The following is a 19,060-nucleotide window of genomic DNA, read 5'->3' on the forward strand; positions in this document are numbered from 1 at the left end:
ATTCAGGCAGACTGTGAGGTTACTCATCATTCATCTGAAATGTTGTTTTCTTGTTTATTCAAAGAAAGATACAGACAGTACACAGGGTCAGATAGAGTGCTATTCAGTTCACAGGATTTATTTATTTAAAAATTAAATGAAAGAGGACCGAGAGAATAGAGGACTGTGTGCGTGTATCTCGGACTCAGATAGAGAAAAGGAGCATGGTCTTGCACTTTCTAATGCCAAGTCCTTGGGTCTTTACTTCAGTGTGTATAAAACCAAACTTCTAGTTTCTCGGGTTGATCATACATGGACTTTTTATGAAGACTAGCAAGAAATAAGAGCAAATGAACAAATGAATAAGTGCTTAAATTGGTCGGAAAAGGGGTGCCCAAACTTCTCCCTCTTGTATTGCTGAGATGCAAAACGGTACCAGAATTATTCAGTTCATTGACTGACTCCCTGCGCGCCATGCTCAGATTATGACAAATAATTAATAATTAGGGATCCTATATTCAAAAGTCCAGTGTGTAGGAGTTAGCGGCATCTAGTGGTGTAGAAACGGCTCATTGCATAATAATGCGATAGTGTATATTACACGTCTATACGTTAAAAGAGGCTCCAGTCTGCAGTGTGGTACAGTTCACTGATAAACCACATAATGACAGAGTAACATATTAGGCTTCATGATGAAAGAAAGTCCTTACATCATGTTGACACTTTTGCCCATATTCTCATGCTCCCGTTCTTTTGCTCATCCACATGAACTCTCTCTCTCTCTCTACTTCCCGTGTCCACGAGTATGTACGTTTGGCTTCCAGTAGATACTGTAAATGGAAACCTTTCAGTCCGACTGTGGCTGGCCCATCTGCTTGAGCAGAGAGCAACCGCCCCTTAAATCGGGTTGTGGGTTGCGGTGACAGATGGATTGAATTGTATGTCGTGTGTGGATTGTCTGTGGCCACTTGGGCGATGTCAGACAAACTCCATTTATGAGGATTATTCATATTAAACTTTGAGGGCCATGCAAATTCCTGGGGAAAATGTGTTTTTGGTTTGAGTATAGGTCATAAATCCCATCCCCTACATTGTTAGCATAAGGGACATGGGCTAAACTAAAAAATCATAGCATACGTCAAATATTTTTCATTTTTGGAAAGTGGGAGGAAATGGCGACGCGTCATCCATGGTTTCACCCTCATTAGTCTGACATCTCAGTCATGATAGCCATTTTCTCTTTGAGTTCAAAATTTACAAACTAATTTATAGTGAGTGACATAACCATCCTGTCAATGTCATTTTCAGTCGGCGTGGAAGTGGCAGTAGCACTTGCTAGAAGCAGTTAGGGTTAGATCAAAGAAAAATATGGATGGAGTTGGCTTTTCTGTTGATTTCTGTAGTAATGTTTCTGCTCTATCAGCCCTGGCACAGGAAGATAACATCCCTATTCTTAATCCCACCACGAAGCTCTTAATTGCTTGGTATTTTCCAACCTGGGAAACCAACTTCAACTGAATCACTCAAAAACTTCAGGGATGTGGGCAGCAACCACGCTACATTTAATAATTTACAGGGCATCGTGCATTTTAAATAGGTTAACAGTTTCTTTCATGTCCAAATGCAAAATGTACATGTCTTCTACAGAGTATGAAAAAGTCTTATCTAAACGCTATAAGCAAACATTATGTCACACATTGTGGCCTGACATGTCAGAAGTCCCAGTTCCCTTGTGGATAGAGCCAATTCACAGGTCTGATCAGTCATTTCTACCTGTGAAGAAGGGGAAACATCCTATGTGACTTGTTAGCCAGCTTGTATGTGAGTGATACTCAGATCCACTCAGACAGGGGTGGATGGCTTCACACCATACCAGCCAGGACTTGTGATTCACTGCCAACCGCGATAGGCTGGCAGCTGCCAACGCAGACGTATCTGAGGACCCATAGGTAGATGCTGCCGGACAGGACGACGGTCAGGGCCAGCAGCAGGAGGCTGATGAGGGACTGTGGACTCATACTGAACAGCATGACGAGGGAGGTGTGGATGGAGTCATCACTGGATTTCTGGGCTAAGAGAAGAAGAGAAGAGGAAATAGTCAAAGAAAGAGACTTTACTGAGGGATGTCAGGGTGTAGTGCTTTAAATGATGAAACTGCTGCCTTTACCCAGCAAGAATCTACAGCCATAGCGAATGTTTATATGTTCACCATCTTAGTTCAGGATGTAGAAAGCTAAATTTAGCACTAAACAAAAAGTCCAATAGTATTTGGTCATAAATAAAAGCACTGGACCAATAACATTTTTGACTTTAGTCTGGAGCTTGAGAAAAAGTCAGATAATCACCAAAGTTATTACAATATATTCTGAGGGGAGACATCAACGTCTGTAGCAAATTTCAATCCATGCGATAGTTGTTGGGACATTTCACTCAAAAACCGCGCCTCATGCTGTCACTCAAAAGTCAGGGAATCGCCAAAGTCATTGGGATTTATCATCCGAACCATGAATGTTTCGTGCCGATCCATCCTGTAGGTATTTAGCATTTTCTTGCATAAGTGAAAACTTTAACCTGATGATGAAATAATAACCACAGATTGTACAGCTCCCCCTGATGGGACCACGAAAGCAAAATCCAATAGTTGCTGAGCCATTTTCACTAAAAACACTAGAGAAACGCAGAAAGATCACCAAACTCATTGTGATTCATCCCCCGGGGGACTTGAATTTCATGCCATTTTCTTGAGTCTGTATATCTGATCTGGTTTTCATGCTGGTAGAGACACAAGTGAACTTATATGAGACTGCAACCATTTTGCAGCACTGCGCTGGGGAATCAACTTTTTCTGTAAAAGCCACAAATCACACACACTGTCTGACGATGTGAAGAGCTGCAGCTTTATCAGCACTTTTAAATCCAACTCAAGCCGCTTTCTGATATGAACTCCGAACAATGTCCTGAGAATCAGGTTGGGACATTGTCTCAGTGACAATACTCTCTGTTTTAGGTGAGAGGTGGCGCCCTGGGTAGAGCGTGCAGGAGGAGGACTAATCTGTAATGATGACTGTTTTTGCGTTATCACAAACCTTCATAAAATGACCACAAAACTAACTGTAAGGGCAGCGTAACTCCAGCGCCAGCACCATGTGAATTCACATGACCTGTCGAGGACTTTGGACTAGAGAGCTGGCGGGGTTAATATGTTCGGTATAGCTGACATAGACATTGGCATTCTCACATACAGCTCCTCTGAGTAACGATAGGTGCAAGTGCAAGGTTGCAGTGCATGTGTGAAAGACGGTAGATGCTCAACTCAAGGTTGCAGTGCATGTGTGAAAGACGGTAGATGCTCAACTCAACAATTCACTGACCTTGAATTCTACTTTATGGTCTGTATGATTCGTTCTGATTTGAAAACCATGCATTTGTGACGTGCTATGTGTTGCTTTGTCTGTTCTTGTTTGTATAACTAGGTATTATGTCAATCTGCTGTTTTCTTTGACCTACCGGGGGGGCTACAGAATTAGGTTTAAACTATAATCTAACAATTGATGTCTTAAATAAAATAAATAAATACAATAATGTAATGCAGCATGGGTCGTGAATGCTACCATGTAATCAAGGTTAATTGAAATTCCTGAGGTGTTCGCACGGATACCCTCAATCACTGCATTTGAAGGGTGCTTGAAAATAACGCTGCATTACACAATGACGAGAGAGAGGGAGGAAACAGACGGTGAAGCAGGCTCCTTTTGTCTCCCGGGGCCTCCTAGCAGGTGAATCTAGTCATGAAGGTATGTGATCTGAAGTACTAAATAAGCTCCTACCGAGAGTCAGAGGCAACCGGAGATTACTGCAAAGTGGAGGTCTGTCTGGCTTAGTGTTGATGAAAATGTTGACTGACTGTCATAAGTGCACACGTAACCACACACCTATGCCATGATTTCATAGTACAACTCGTAACAGCTAAAACTCTGATCATAACAATACAGTCTCCAAGCACCTTATATGTTTTTACATAATCTGTTCACTGCACCTTATATTTTTACTTTGCACTACAATTATACAGCTTATTTATACATTTTATAACTTTTTTTATATTGCATTTTATATTGCTTTTTTGATATGTCTAGGTTGTTTTCTTACTTCATTGAGTTGTTACTGTGTGTAATGCTGCTGCTACACTGCAATTTCCCAGCTTGGGATCAATAAAATGTATGTATCTATCTATCTATCTATCTATCTATCTATCTATCTATCTATCTATCTATCTATCTATCTATCTATCTATAAAACAAATTGTTGACTTTAAATCCAGACATTAAGACTTGATAGAACAAACTGTAAATGTATATTTTTTGCCAGTAAAATGTGCACAGTAAAGAAATGTTCAAATGTGGGTCTCCTGTTTGATTGAAGTAGAAATTGAAAATCCCACAGAACCATAATTTCTAGAATAATTTCTTGTACTGTGCTGAATTTCTTGTACTCCACACGGGGAAAATATGTCTCGCAAAAGGCCCCTTTATGGTTCATGCTAAGGCACTGACACGAAACCTGTAATTTACCACAGATTTTTAGCGAGTTGAATATGTTTCTAATAAGGTCCCTTGTAGAGGCATAGAAAAATAATTGCATTTCATGTGTACTGTCAGATAGCTGCAGGAATGAGAAGAATACAACCTATAATTGACAGAGGGATTAATTTCCAAAGAGTGTTTTTGTGTTGATCTTCCATTTCACAAGGGTTTGTGTTAGACTTTATGTACAAGTGTTAATATACTGTATATATTTTCAGACATGTTGACAGTGTGGGTCAATGGATGGCAGCATCCGTCCGTCTGTCGCTTCTTCCACCACAGTGGTCCTGAATGAAATATCTCAGCTGCTACTGGATGGACTGCTGTTAGAATTTGTACAGACATTCATGGTGCCTTGAAGAACTTTGTTGATCCCCTGACTTTATCTTTAGTGCCAACATCAGGTAATGTAATATCGTAGCATCTCCAACATTAATTGGCACCAGATGTTAGAAATGCATGGTTCGCAGATGATGTATCCTAATAAACCTGGTTTTCTTTTTTCATTTTTCACTGAAACGCTTCACTGACTATTTGCATGGATTGGTATAAAAATGGGTACGAACATTTATTGTGCTGAGAGGATGAAGGGATCCCCTGACTTTTTATCTAGTGGCATCATCAGGTCTAACATTTTGTTTGTCCAATATTTTGGTTTATGGTCCAAAATGTGGCATTAAGTCACTAATGCTGATCTACACTTGTTAACTATGATCTGCAAGTCATAGACATCCATTAGATCAGTATATCTCAAATGGAGGTTTGTGTACCCTTAGGGATACTTTGGAGATCTGAAAGGGGTATGTGACTTTAAAAAATTCTTTTTTTTAATATATATCAGTCATGCATGATTCCTAAAATACTATAAGTTAAATAAAAAATGTAAATTGAAGCTTAATAAACCACATTTTTGGACAAATCAGCCAAATGAAAACATTTACATATCAGCAAAATGAACGACATTCCCATGAGCCTCAGCTGTTGGCCTACTTTGTGTTTAGTGCTAATTAGCCAAAGTTAGCATGTTAACACACTAAATCAACATTATACCTGTTATGGTAGCATTGTCATTGTGTGCAATTTAGCACACCGATGTTAGCGTTTCCCTGAGTAGCAGTGCTGTTAACTCTGTGTTGATGCTTCCCGTTAAAGCGCTTGTGGTTTTCTCTCTTTTGTATATCGAGGGTCTAAGCATAGAGGGTGTCATATCTTTACAAGTATTATATCATATATAAATAAAACTGACTTGACTTACTATTTGGATCCAAACAAGAGGCGAGCAAATGTAAGAACTATGTTAAAACGGGCATGTTATGTGAAACTTCTAATGCTGCACAGTAAATATATGGCGCTATATGGATACTAATAAAGTTAAAAAAAGTTTAAAACTACATCACTATATGATTGATATTGGAAAGTATGTCTGCATCTCTATCTATATCTGACATCTCTTGACACTAGAAGACCACAGCAGTAAAAGTAAAAACCTTTCTGTGATTATGAGCACTGCTTGAAAAAGGCTTTTAAAAGATCAGATGTCTGGTTTGTTTCTTATTCAATGGCACTCACCTCTGCTAGAGTGTAGAATCAGCAGCAGGTTGATGAGGATCTTAACAGCTGTGGCCATCTTCATCGTGCTCTGGATTTAATGGGGAAAGACATGACACATTTTGCAATAATTACCTACTAATGCAGGAGAATGAAAACCACCTACTTCCACTGAAATGAACACGTGAATAATATGACAGTGAAAATCCAATTATGACATGGTCTGAATTGTAAATTTAAAACCATTTCTAACATATTTTAGGCCTTCTTTAACATCTGTTATAAACAAACTGCATGTTTTTATTGTCTTTTGTATGTCTTGTATGTTTAAGTAGTGTAAACCTGTGTATGTATACTGAACTAACCTGTAGATACACAAAACGGGAATAAGTGATATCATTAAAAAATTGCTACTCAAGGAAGAAATTGAACTGTAATATGCAAATATGGAGAAGAAAGGTGAAATGTATAATTCATATGTAGGTGTGAGGGAAAGCTTCAGCTTTTGAAATGCAAACAGAAACAGAGCAAGAAAGGGAAAAATCTATTGATCATACAAGGTGGATTTCTTTGAGGAATGTTAGATAACAGATGTAGAATACGTAGTCCGACTATAATCAAAAGGAAGCATGGCTACAATTTAAAACACAGGACTGAAATCTGAAGTCTTTTACACTAGAAAACAACAAAATGTAAGTTATCAATACATCAATTATGCTGACTTGAAAACACACAACCTGCTTACTTTTCATTTACAAATCACTTCAAACAAGATGTGATCATAATTGTGGAAAGTAAAATAGAAACCTGCAAGAAAATCAACTCATGAAGATGTAAAACAAAAACAACACAATGGAAATGAGAAAGATATTTGTGAATATAAAAGATTTTCTCCTTTTTTCCAAACTCACAGAACAAAATGTGAGATCCTTCCTGTGCTGCTGTCAGTCCTCTTGAGATGCAACAGGTTTTCTCAACAAAAAAGCAACAAAAAACACCAAAAATCCATTTCTTCCTCAAGAGGACGGAAGAAAACCAAATCAAATCAAAGGGGACGTTTTGCAGCCAGCATCTGCACAAGCGACAGCAGCAGCTACCTCTATTACTAATGCAGGGAGCTGCAAGGAAACCTAAGAAGACCCCCACCACCCTCCACCTATTCCTCCTCCTCCTCCTCCTCCTTTCACTCAGTGTTGATCCTTGCTCACTGATTTTGGTCAATGTGGCTTTGAGAATTGGATAATGAAAATCAGCACCGGAAAACACAGAAGGGGATGTGAGAGTGTGCGGCAGAGGGGAGAAGAGGAGTAGACATCTAAAAATAGAAGCTATTGGATCAGCAGAGCAGAGAGAGGGAGAGATATAGAAATGAATGCAACATAGACACTACATCAAAACACCCAAAACATGAACAATTGTAGTAAAGTGCACACAAACACATTGCACATCAGCAGGAAATCCCAGCTTGTGGCTCCCTCTAGTGGTTCAAACTGCTCTCAGACGCAGCAGTGTACCAAAAGATGTCAAAAGATGACTCATCCCTGTGTTTATGATTTTAGGAGATGTGACAAAGAGCGTGACAAAGGGACAACAGGAAACTTTGTGTTTGTGCATGTAAACCAGAACTGTATAGAACATAGGTGGCTCAGAGGCAGAGCGGGTCATTCCTTAATCAGAAGGTTGTGGGTTCGATCCCCGGCTCCTGGTGCCACATGTCGAAGAGACTAGAAAGGCGCTATACAAGTACAGGTCCATTTACCTTACCATATAAAGCGAGCTAGTAGGGGAGTTTATAGTGGTGGCAACACATTAATTTAGTCTGTCCACTCTGGGCTACTGTAGAAACATGGCAGACTCCGTAGAAGAGGACCTGCTCCCTCTGTGGATAAAACAGCTCATTCTAAGGCAGTGGTTCCCAACCTGGGGGTCGCAAGGTCTTCTTGATTTCGACGTGTGCTAGAAAATGTAAAAAAAATAAATGCATCTCAGCATTTGATTCACTTCTGTGAAGAAAAGTAAATATAAAGTAAATCGTCTGATAGGACAATGGCCAAGTGTCAAGACAAACAAAACAGACTGAGAAGTGTTCAAAAAATAATCTGCTCAAAATCACCAGATCACTTGTTTTACACAAACTTCTTGCAGTTACTGAGTAATTACTAATTGAAAGAAAAGGAGTCCTTTAAGGAAAAAGGTTGGGAACCACTGTTCCAACATGTGGTAACATGTGATTATAACACTAATGGAAACATAATTATTATATTTTATTCCATTTAGATCCCTAAATGTTACACACTGAGCCTTTGAAGTGAAAGCTTTCAAGACTGTGCTGCTGCATGAATGAAGCTGGGTGATGGAAAAAAGAAAGTGAGCAACATGCATATTCTGGCACAGTGAATGGGAATATTCACATGGGTGGGCATAAAATTATAGTGCATTACCCATCAGGCAGAACAGTAAAAGTAGAGAGAACAACTGAGCTGAAACACACACACACACACACACACACACACACACACACACACACACACACACACACACACACAGCTTTGAGAGTCTTCCATATAATTAGGGTTAGTTTACAAGCTTTTAACTGAACAATATAGCTGTAAGAGCTGGCAAACACATTCAGAGAACAGAGACAAAAAGAACAGAAAAATATAATAAAAGAAGTGAAAAATGAGGATGGAAGAAAATTAACATTCTTATTCTGGAGCAGAGGTAGGCAACCCGCAGTTTTTTAGCCCCTCTCCAGTGGCTCCCTGTGGCTTTGACCATGAAATTACATCATTGTTGTACGCCTAGTGATTCTTATATTACCCAGCTGTACAAATGAGTAGCCATTACACACAGATACAAATTTTCTTTCGACATTTTGTCACCTAAAATGTGCCTCGTATGTTATGTCCTTAACCTCAAAGATCCTCGATAGCGGTGGCTACTGGTCTTGAGTCTCCCTTGCTACACTAGCTATGGATTCAAAATCGAAAAAAGGAAGCGTCTTGATGGAAAATAGAGGATTTTATAGTGTGTGGACAGATTTCCTGGCTTTCACCACCAATGCATCTGCTTGATCTGTGGTGAGACATAAGCATTATAAGGCTCAAAGACGTATGTTTTGTGGCTTCAGACAGATTTTTATTTTCAACAAAAGGTAGAATAACTAATGCAACAGAATATTTACAGGCAAAAGCACACTAAGATAGCAGATATAAATACTGACTTGCACCACGTGCATTCTAAAAATACAAAGCTGCATTCTTGTTTGTCTATGCAAGACGTTCACCTTTAAACCAAAAACATTTAAGCAATGGCTCAAAAAGTGTTTGTCAGGCCTGCAGTTACATGTTGTGACATCTAAAATTGTGCTCACTTACACTAAATACACAAAACAAACAACTATCTTGTATAAAACATCAATAAATCTATACTCACTTAAGTAGCTGCTTACATAGCACTGTACCATGAAAACAGCTGCTAAATACATAAAGTAATTTATTCAGCATGTAATTTATAGTTTGACAAAATACTGGACATGCATATGAATATAACAGTTTTCAATTTAAATAAACAAAAAGGGTCTGCCCGAGGTTTCTGCCTCTTAAAAGGACGTTTTTCATTGCTGCCGCCACCAAGTGCTTGCTCATGGTGGGAACTGTTGGGTCTCTGTAAAAAAGATTATAAGGACTACAGTCTAGACTTACCTAAGTGTCCTGAGATAACTTTTTACTATGAACTGGCACTATACAAATAAAATGTAATCAAATCGATCTGAATTGATATGTTCAAATAATTTTAAATCCTGTTTTTCTTGTTTTCAAAGAGTTTCAAAGTTTGTTTTGTACAACAAAAGCATAAAAGCCAAAAAAAGAGAACTGTTTGGACAAGATATAGAGAAGATATGATTAAAAGTGCACTTTTATGAATATAAAACAATTGTATAATTACTTTCAGTCTTTCACAAGTAAAAGGATTGAATCCTTTAATAAAAGAAGATATTAAAACTCACGTGTCTCAAGCTTGTAAAGTGTTGCCGTATTGTAGACAAAATCCTTCAAAATGTTCATAAAAACATGAGTCAAAGCCATAATGTATTTATAATAATAATGGAACTAACTTTTAACTAAATTTCGATTGCAAAAATAAAACAATTATTTTATCAAATAAAAAACTGTTTAACAGTTTCTTCTAACGTCTCAGATGAAATTTGTTTGTGAGAACAAATGGACGGAGGAAGGGGATGCAGCTTTAAGTTAGAACATATTCATCATTCAACAAAGTAATCTCCTCCCTCCTCTCAGTCTCCTTCCAGTCTCTTGGTTCAGAAACATCAATCAGTCGTTGTCTCTGTCTCTGGGTTTAAGTGAGGAACACCCTGAACACCCGCCGAGTCCCTTCTCCTTCACGTTGTAGTCGAAGCGAGGCAGAACCAGAACGCTGCCTTCCGCTTCGGTTTTGGCGGTGGAGGCTGTTGCATCACTCAAGGCTCTCTCCTCCTCCATGGACATGATGTTCTTTACCAAGCACGTGATGGCGGCGTCAATGTTGGTGTTGTCCTGGAGAGAGACAGGACAGAGGTCAAGAGTTAGAGAAGGATGACAGAGGTAGAGAGAGAGAGAAACAAGGGAGGAGACAGCTGTAACAACACTTTTTGAAAATGCTATTTACATGTGGACCTCCGGATTGCTTCTCCATTCTTTGCAGATGATGTGGCTCTCTTGGTTTCATCAGACCGTGACCTCCAGTGGGCAATGAGGTGATTTGGAGTCAAGTATGAATTGGCCAGGAAGCAAGAGGGGTTGGGAATGAGTTGCTGCCCCAAGTGAAGGAGTTCTTGCTCATGAGTGAGGTTAAAATGGAGCATGAGATCCACAGGCGGATTGATGTGGTGTCTGCTATTATGTTGCCGCTGTGGTTAAGAGGGAGCTGAGTTGGGAGGCAAAGCTTTTGATTTACCAGTCAGTCAATCAAGTTCCAAACATCACGCATAGCCGTGAGCTTTGGGTAAGCGACTGAAGGAACGAGGTCGCGGATACAAGCGATCCGTAGGGTGGCTGGACTGTGCCTTAAAGACAGAGTGAAGAGCTCAGACAACTCGAGGGAGCTTGGATTAGAAGTGCTATGTTGAAAGGAGCCAGTTGAGGTGGTTTGGCGTCTGATCTGGATTTTCCTTTGAAAGAGAGCCCGGGGTACAGACCCAGAATAGATTGGGGCCTTGGGATTCCCCTGGAGGAGCTTGAAAATGTTGATGTCTGGGTTAGAAAACATCAACATTTTCAAAAGCTCTGTTTTTGTCATCCTCACTACAACTCAAAGCCAGTTTTCAGATGTATACACTCTGGAGCCTGTTTTAGAAAAGCTCTGTTTTTGGGTGAGAAAATACAAGTTTTAAGTGAATGTAGGGTAAAAACCAAGGGAAAATAATATCAGCTGATTACGGGCATATGCTGATAAAAGGCATCACTGGATAGAACAAGTTAGAGAATGTAGATAAGGTGATGGCCATGTTGATGTTGGTGATGTGTATTGTGCATTGTAGTTCACAGAGCGGTTTAAAAACTGCGACTTTCTTGACTTGAATTATCTTTTACATTGACAACCATCATCACTTTCACGTTACACACACTTTTTCCATCGTTTATCTGCTCTTTTCAGTTAAATCAATCATGAGTTTCTTTATCGTGGATTGAAACGAACTGTCCACCCTGTTACTGTTAATATTCTATAAGGACGGACATTGACTAGCAGGGTTAGAAGAGTTATTCAGGTTCATCTGTTTTATTACAGCTGTACAGGTTCTTCATGGAGCACTATAAAAAGCTGTGCTTCTAACATTTACCTTCTAATACAGTTAAATTGAATAAGAGGATAAATAAAATCCATTCAACTAAATAGAACAGATGTACCACACTAAGTTCTTTGTCCACAAATCTTTTTAACTTCTTTTAGGCTCTCAATTACAAATGAATGCAGATAAATGTGTTACTGAAAACTACCGACTACAAACGTCAGCAAGAAGAAGCTGTTTGAACACTTGTTTAGCCTAAATTTAATTATTCTTTACAGCCTACTACTTTACTGAGCACAAGTTTCTCTAAAGTTAGAGGGGAAGTTTTGGCTTTTATTCCCTCTTGGATGCCCCTACGGCAGATAAAACATGATGAAATGCCCTCTAGTGTGCCCTTCCAGTAGGGAAAACATGGTAAAGTGCCCTCTATGTTGCTTATCCTAATCATGACTAAGCTGTTTCACCATAAATGCATCACAGCTTTCTCTGTGCTGGGCCCCTGCCCCTTCAACAACGTGAGTCCACCACTGCTGCCAGTGCCCATACCAGACAACAGAACTTTTAATGATTATTTTGTTTAGTTTTTCTTCATTAAACTGTGGACTAGTGCAGGTTTAAAGCGAGAAACAGACACTGACAGAGGAAGGGTTGACAGAGAGAGAGAGAGAGAGAGAGAGAGAGAGAGAGAGAGAGAGAGAGAGAGAGAGAGAGCGAAACTGGGGTAAAGATAGAAACAAAAGAGGAAATAATTGGAGAGTGTGTGAGACGAAAGGCTGAGAAGTGTTATCGTGATAAACTGTGCAATTGTTTACAGAGGAAAAAGAAAGACAAGAGCGCGGATGACAGAAACAGATCACAGGTTCAAACAACACTTGCATCCCATGAGGAGAAGAAGAAGACACACAAACAGAAGACAAGCACGCCTTACCTTGGCGGAGGTTTCGTACCAGCCGACGAATCCGTACTCTCTGGAGAAGTTCTCCAGTTTGGGCAGCTTGGGGCACAAACCGTGACGCCGCTGGTCACACTTGTTGGCCAATAGCACGACTGGAACAGACCTCCCGTTGCTAAGGGCGACCTAAAGGAACCAGGAAGTAGTCAAATCAATTACTTGCTTATTCTGGCAGTGTGTTTTTTAAACAAAATTAGATTATTTAAAAGATTAAAAAATACCCTTATTAGATATAAATCTACTATATATATATATATCAATTTATAGAATCTTTTTTTTTATTTCTGAGGTATACCACGATTCATTTTTCATCTCACCGATTTCATAAAACAAATAATAGTTTAATATGTATAGTTTTACATCATAGTTCTCAGCTCCAGGCAAATTTTAGTTAAAGAACATCTAGTTAAGGGCCCCCTGCTGTCTAGCTGGGCCTGCATGCTCAGTCTGTGTAGGTTATTAGGTAATTCTAGATAATGTGGCTGGTCATGACTGAAGCAGAAGTCGACAAGAGTGGATGGAAATGCTGATACAGAATAAGAATTAATTAAAGAAGTCAGTCCGTCAGCTACAGGGTAGATGTTTTCTTTTAATTATAGATACAAACTGAGGATTTGTCTTTTGATTCCTTCTCAAACTCTCTCTCCCTACCTCATTCCTTCCCTCTCTCTTTCATGTCTCCCAATCTCATTCCTTCATCATATTTACCTTTGAGTCCAGGTCTCCCTTCCACTTGAGGACGGCCTGAAACGTGGACAGTCTGGTCATGTCGAAGACGACGAGGGCCCCTACCGCCTCTCTGTAATACACACGGGTCATGTTGCCATAGCGTTCCTGCCCTTTTAAAGAAAACGGAAAAGATAATGTTATTTTTGTGCAGGGTTTTTTTAACCATTTAGGAGCTTCAGGCAACACTTCATAACCTGAAAATGTACTTATTTCTAAGCTAATCTTGATTACAGACCAACTTATATAGAGACAAATACAGATTTCTTCTAACTTGTAGCAACTTGCTTTTGAAATTGAGGATTTATGGCAGCAACTAACAGTTAATTTAGCTCTGAGTGAGCTAAATTCCAGGATGTCTACAGAAATCTGTATTCATTATTATTAATTATGCTGATTATTTGAGAGAATGGTGAAAAACATCTATTATAAATTCCTGTAACCCGAGGTGAAGTATTCAAAGAGCGCTTTTCATTTGAGCCACGATATAAGGTATTCAGATGTGACCAAAAAAAGCATCAAATCTTCACACTAGAGAACCTCCAATGTGCATATTGATTGTCATTTTTGCTTGAAAAATCACTGAAATGATCATCTGATTATCAAAATAGTTGCCCATTACATTTCTGTCGATCAACTAACTGACTCATTAATGAATCGTTGCAGCTTTAATATCTGTGTCTTGCTCAAGGACGCCAGCAACCAAACACAGTTTAAATAAAATTTTATCAAACCGTATGTGCTCAAGCAGAAAGACATCGCATGCAAGTCTCTCTCTCTCTTGTGTGTGTGTGTGTGAGACCACGTGTGTGTGTATGAATAAGTCTCTATCCTGGATGCTAACTTCCTCCACATGATCCTAATACGGTGGTGAATCAGTGAGTGACACACACACACACACACACACACACACGACCTATGCAGCAAGACAACAGCTTAAAACAAAGACTGAACACACACACATACAAGCAGTCTGACTTGACCTACCTTCCTAAGAGCTGATGTTATCTTTGTCTTTCACTTAAGAAGTGTGTGTGCGTAACTTTATCTGATGAATGCTAACAGTCAAAGCTTAAGACCAATAGTGGCAAAGTTTATGGTGTTTATGGAGAAACAAAGTTACTCTGAAGTAACAGTTCATGCAAGGTAACAGTGGTATTTTAAGAATCATAACATTTGCTACATTATATAAGCTAAAACTGGTAAATATTTAAATTTGTATATCTGTAAAAAGCTTCACAAGAACTAAACAATCGACAGAACTTCACACACTATAACAACACAAAGCGTGTCTCTACAGTCAGAGGTTTTGCTAACTTCCTGTTTAATGATGCATCATGAACATGATGTTATCAGTGTGGAAGTTAGCGTCACACACACACACACGCACACGCACACACGCACACACGCACACACACTCATATAAATATCTGCTTGTAGTGAGTAAACACTTCCAGTATGACCATTTAGCTCGATTAAATAATCTCCAACAATCACCTTTAAAAGAGACTTTCACATTTAATTACAGTCAGAGTGGATACATCTATTCACCATTTTGGGGAAATAACATTATTTAAGAGTTAGATGAGTAGGTTGATACTTATTATTATGAATCCCACACATAGCATTACCAGGTGCCATAGCTTGCCAGGTAACGTACAGAAAGTTTAATAAAAAAAAGCTTTATATGTAGTAGAAATAGCACCAAAGTTCAACTCTAGCAAGAACGTTGTGGTGGTTGAAAGGGTTGAACGTGTGTTACTTTTTGGAGATAATCTTGTAAGCGTATGTAATTCTGTAATTGTCTTCCCATGCAAAACTTCCATTTGAAATCTGCTAATTTAGCACTGAGTGAAGCTGAACTTCCAGGTCAGTCTACAAAAAGACGCAATGACTCCCTGATCATATCGACACCTGTAGCTAATATTGGAAACATTATAATGCAAAAACATTCCGCATCTTGACTTGAAAACACTCCTGCGACCTTGTGTTAACTAAAAGAGTCAGCTAATTGACTGAAAGTGAGCCTAGACTTAACTTTATCAAGATAAAGACTCTCACTCGCACCAAAGCGTGACACAATTATCACTTGACACACTTAATCTGACAACTCTGTGTGTGAGAAAAACCCATTGACCCAGTTTAAAAGCCTCCAGTGACTCCAGTGTGAAGTCATCACTGGTTACTGGTCCAAAAAGCCATGTAAATGACGGCTTTTATCAGCTATCATGTTGCTCAACACCCACACGCTCAGCAAGAGGTAGATACACTACAGTGTGTGTGGATGTGTGTGAGACAGCTGGGAGACGAGGAGGAAAAAGTGCTTCCAAAAGAACATCAAATTACATGCAATTAGGGAGGTATGTTGGGTTTTATAAGCCAAATACAACAAGCTTTTCTTCATAAAATACCTACCATAGTAGGTAATGAGATGTACTGGAGGGCTAACTCACCATTTCATGTACAGGAACAGAGGTTTACCACATTTTCTAGGCGGTCACTCCTTGTATCATGCATTATCATCGTTGGATGCGTCAGCAAAATGCAGCCAAGTGAGAAAAGAAAATGCTAAATATTGTACTTGTGCCAATAGATCTGACATTTAAAAAGATAAAAATATCAGCAAAACATTTTTGACTGGTGAAAGCTTTAATTTAATTACGTTCTGACTTGTACGAATCTAAGTATTAAAGAAGTTTTGCTTTATGTATGAGTGAAGTATGAGTCTGCCAGGAGAACATTGATACTACATGAACTGTTTATGTTCATTAAAGTTTTTCAAGCAATAATAGTGACAGTAAGACAATGTTTTTTTTTTTTTACTTCTGGCCTTTAAAATGTGAAGATTTGCAGGTTTCCTTTGTCATATGATCAAAAACTGAACTATTTGGGTTGGTCGAACAACAAAAAAAAAGTATTTTAAGATGACACCTTGAGGTCTTGAGAAAGGCTTGGTCTCAGTTGTTGACCTTTTACAGATTAAAGATTTGATTAACTGGTCAATAATTGTTAAGTTGCAGCCATAAACTCAACTCATGTAGACATAAATGATTATAATCTCATTAAAAATCCCTTCATGTAACTTAATATGTGTTAATATACTTAAATAATACTTAATTTATGTTCATCTGCAACTAGCCAGTGGTGGAATGTAACTAAGTACATTTACTCAAGTACTATACTTGAGTACAAATTTCAGGTACTTGTACTTTACTTGAGTATTTCTCTTTCATTATACTTTATATTTTTACTCCACTACACTTTACAGATTTAGTTACTTTTCAGAATACACATCTTTTCATACCCTTCTTTGGTAGTGAAGTGAAGGATTAAAGGACCAGTGTGTAGGATTTAGTGGCATCTAGCAGTGAGGCTGCAGATTGCAACCAACTGAATACCACTCACCCCTTTCAAGCGTGTAGGAGAAACTACGGTGCAAAAAAAATAAAAGGGCAAAAGTCCCACTGTACATGGCGAATGAACATGGCAACCTCCACATCCATTTCTACCAATAGATCTTCCTAATTGTTCCACACTGGACCTTTAAGAGTTCCTTTACGGGTTGAGAACACTCTCATATTTCTTGAGCTAAATGAACTATTTAACCCTGTGTTTAAACCCTGTTGGATTGGGTGGAAAATACATTGTCACAAAGCTGAAAACAAAGCTGTGATGATCTTAAAGAATAAAAATGCATTGCTGTACATTAAACTACCCAACGGTATATAAAGTAAAATTAACTCAACATTCGGCACCTACAGCAGCAAAATATTAACATACACATTAAAGTAGCAATAATATTAATCAAAAAACACAACAGTAACACTGACAGGGACCATTTTACTCCAGACTGAAGTTAACTTTTGGTACTTTAAGTGCATTTTGCTGATAATACTTTCGCTTAAGTAAAAGGTTTTGAATGCTTCTTCCACCATTGCAACTATTAGTCGCCAAGAATGAAGTCTGCCAGGGTTCATGAACATTTAGGACAAAATAAAAACTGTGCATGTCCATAAAACAACTTATAAATAGTAAAATAAAGGCTATCCTGTCTGATTCTCTTGCATTAGGCAGACTAACTCAATCTAATGATTAACTGAAACTCCATATTTGTGGACTAGTTTTAACATTATTGCCTTAAACAGACAGTGAGCTCCTGTCTACTGTATTTGACTATGCAAATACAGTATGAACATTAGCTCTTTAAATACAGGTGGTTTTTCTGGCTTATATAACCGCAATCTTGATCTAACACACACACACACACACACACTTGACGCACCGGCGATGTCCCACAGCTGCAGTCTCACCACCGTCTTGTGATCCCAGTTGAGCACTTTGAGGGCGAAGTCCACTCCGATGGTGGCCCGGTAATGCTGGGAGAAGACCTGGTGCACGTAGCGCTTTATTACGGACGTTTTACCGACCCCGAGGTCGCCGATGACCAAGACTTTGAGCAGGCGCTCGTGCTGCTGCATCATTACTGCTCCGGGTGAGAGCGCGCGCTGAGTGGATGGCACAGTGAGGTCTCCAATTATGGGTTCCGCATGGAGGACAGTTGCAAAAGGCGGAGGGTTTGGACAGCGAGAGTCGGTCTGAAGTCATGTATGGAGGCAAACAGCTGCAACAACGAGTGACACTTGAAATATTTGACTCCTGAGTTAAAGAATAAGCTCTGTAATGCACTTTTAAAGCACGCTAACGCGCACTGTGAACCCCAATGAGGAGGCAATTTCAATAAATGTTATATAAAAAGTCAATATTTCAAAATAAAAGTCGCCGAAAAACTCACTATTGAGCCTTGCAGACACAAAACGACCACGCACAGTAAAAGCCTGTTATATAATAACGCAGTTCGTGTTGTTTTATCATCGTTACAGTCCCAGCGTGTGCTCATGGGAAACTCTGCGCTCAAACTTTATAACGGTAGAAAAAAAAAGAAGAACTTGCTGCATGTAAAACGCTGTCGTGGCCAAGCCAAAGAAGATGAAGAAAAAAAAACACAACAACTTTAGTGCTGTTATCTGTTTAGCCTGCGGTCAGTGTGCACATCTCTAGGTCCTCAGAGGAGAAACTGCGGCGAGAGAAGCCTGTCAGCAGTTTGTGCTGGAGCTGTCTGAACGACCACGCCCCCATACTGTGTGTGTGTGTGTGTGTGTGTGTGTGTGTCTAGTTTATTAGATACACCTGCATTTTAATGAAAGCATTAGTGAATCATGTGGCTGAAACTCAAAATAGCACTGTGTGGGAGAAAGTTACATAAACTTTTGGTGTTTTTTTTTATCTTGTGTCGTACTTGTTCGTGTTACATATCATTTGTTGTATTTTCTTGTATGTATTGACTGTGTGTTGGTTCCTTTTTAAATTGTTTTTAAAGGACAAGTGTGTGTGTTGTGATGTGCAGTGGGTGGACACCAAGAAGAATACATTAAATAATATAATATGATGGTTTTTTTTGTGAAGTTTGTGTGTCCTTCCCTGTTTTGT

General features: G+C 39.0%; 1 protein-coding gene across 1 annotated transcript; it reads right to left on the reverse strand.

The window, feature by feature from the left end:
• Positions 1-9,223: 9,223 nt before the first annotated feature.
• On the reverse strand, positions 9,224-18,642 carry zgc:162171 (uncharacterized protein LOC565931 homolog). The gene is made up of 4 exons (XM_051401859.1): positions 17,856-18,642; positions 13,556-13,686; positions 12,824-12,973; positions 9,224-10,663 (listed from the first exon to the last, which is right to left on the reverse strand). Exons 1-4 carry the CDS (start codon positions 18,052-18,054, stop codon positions 10,442-10,444), a joined length of 702 nt encoding a protein of 233 aa, XP_051257819.1. The 5' UTR covers positions 18,055-18,642; the 3' UTR covers positions 9,224-10,441.
• Positions 18,643-19,060: the final 418 nt, after the last annotated feature.

The sequence above is a fragment of the Dicentrarchus labrax genome, unplaced genomic scaffold (genome assembly GCF_905237075.1).
Source record: "Dicentrarchus labrax unplaced genomic scaffold, dlabrax2021, whole genome shotgun sequence".
Lineage (NCBI taxonomy): Eukaryota > Metazoa > Chordata > Actinopteri > Moronidae > Dicentrarchus > Dicentrarchus labrax.

Coding starts and splice junctions, on each gene's coding strand:
- zgc:162171 (XM_051401859.1), bottom strand. CDS start 18,054: ATGATGCAGCAGCACGAGCGCCTGCTCAAAGTCTTGGTCATCGGCGAC. Junction 13,687..17,855: donor GCAGCTGTGGGACATCGCCG/GTGCGTCAAGTG, acceptor TTTCTTTAAAAG/GGCAGGAACGCTATGGCAAC. Junction 12,974..13,555: donor AGGGAGACCTGGACTCAAAG/GTAAATATGATG, acceptor TGGTTCCTTTAG/GTCGCCCTTAGCAACGGGAG.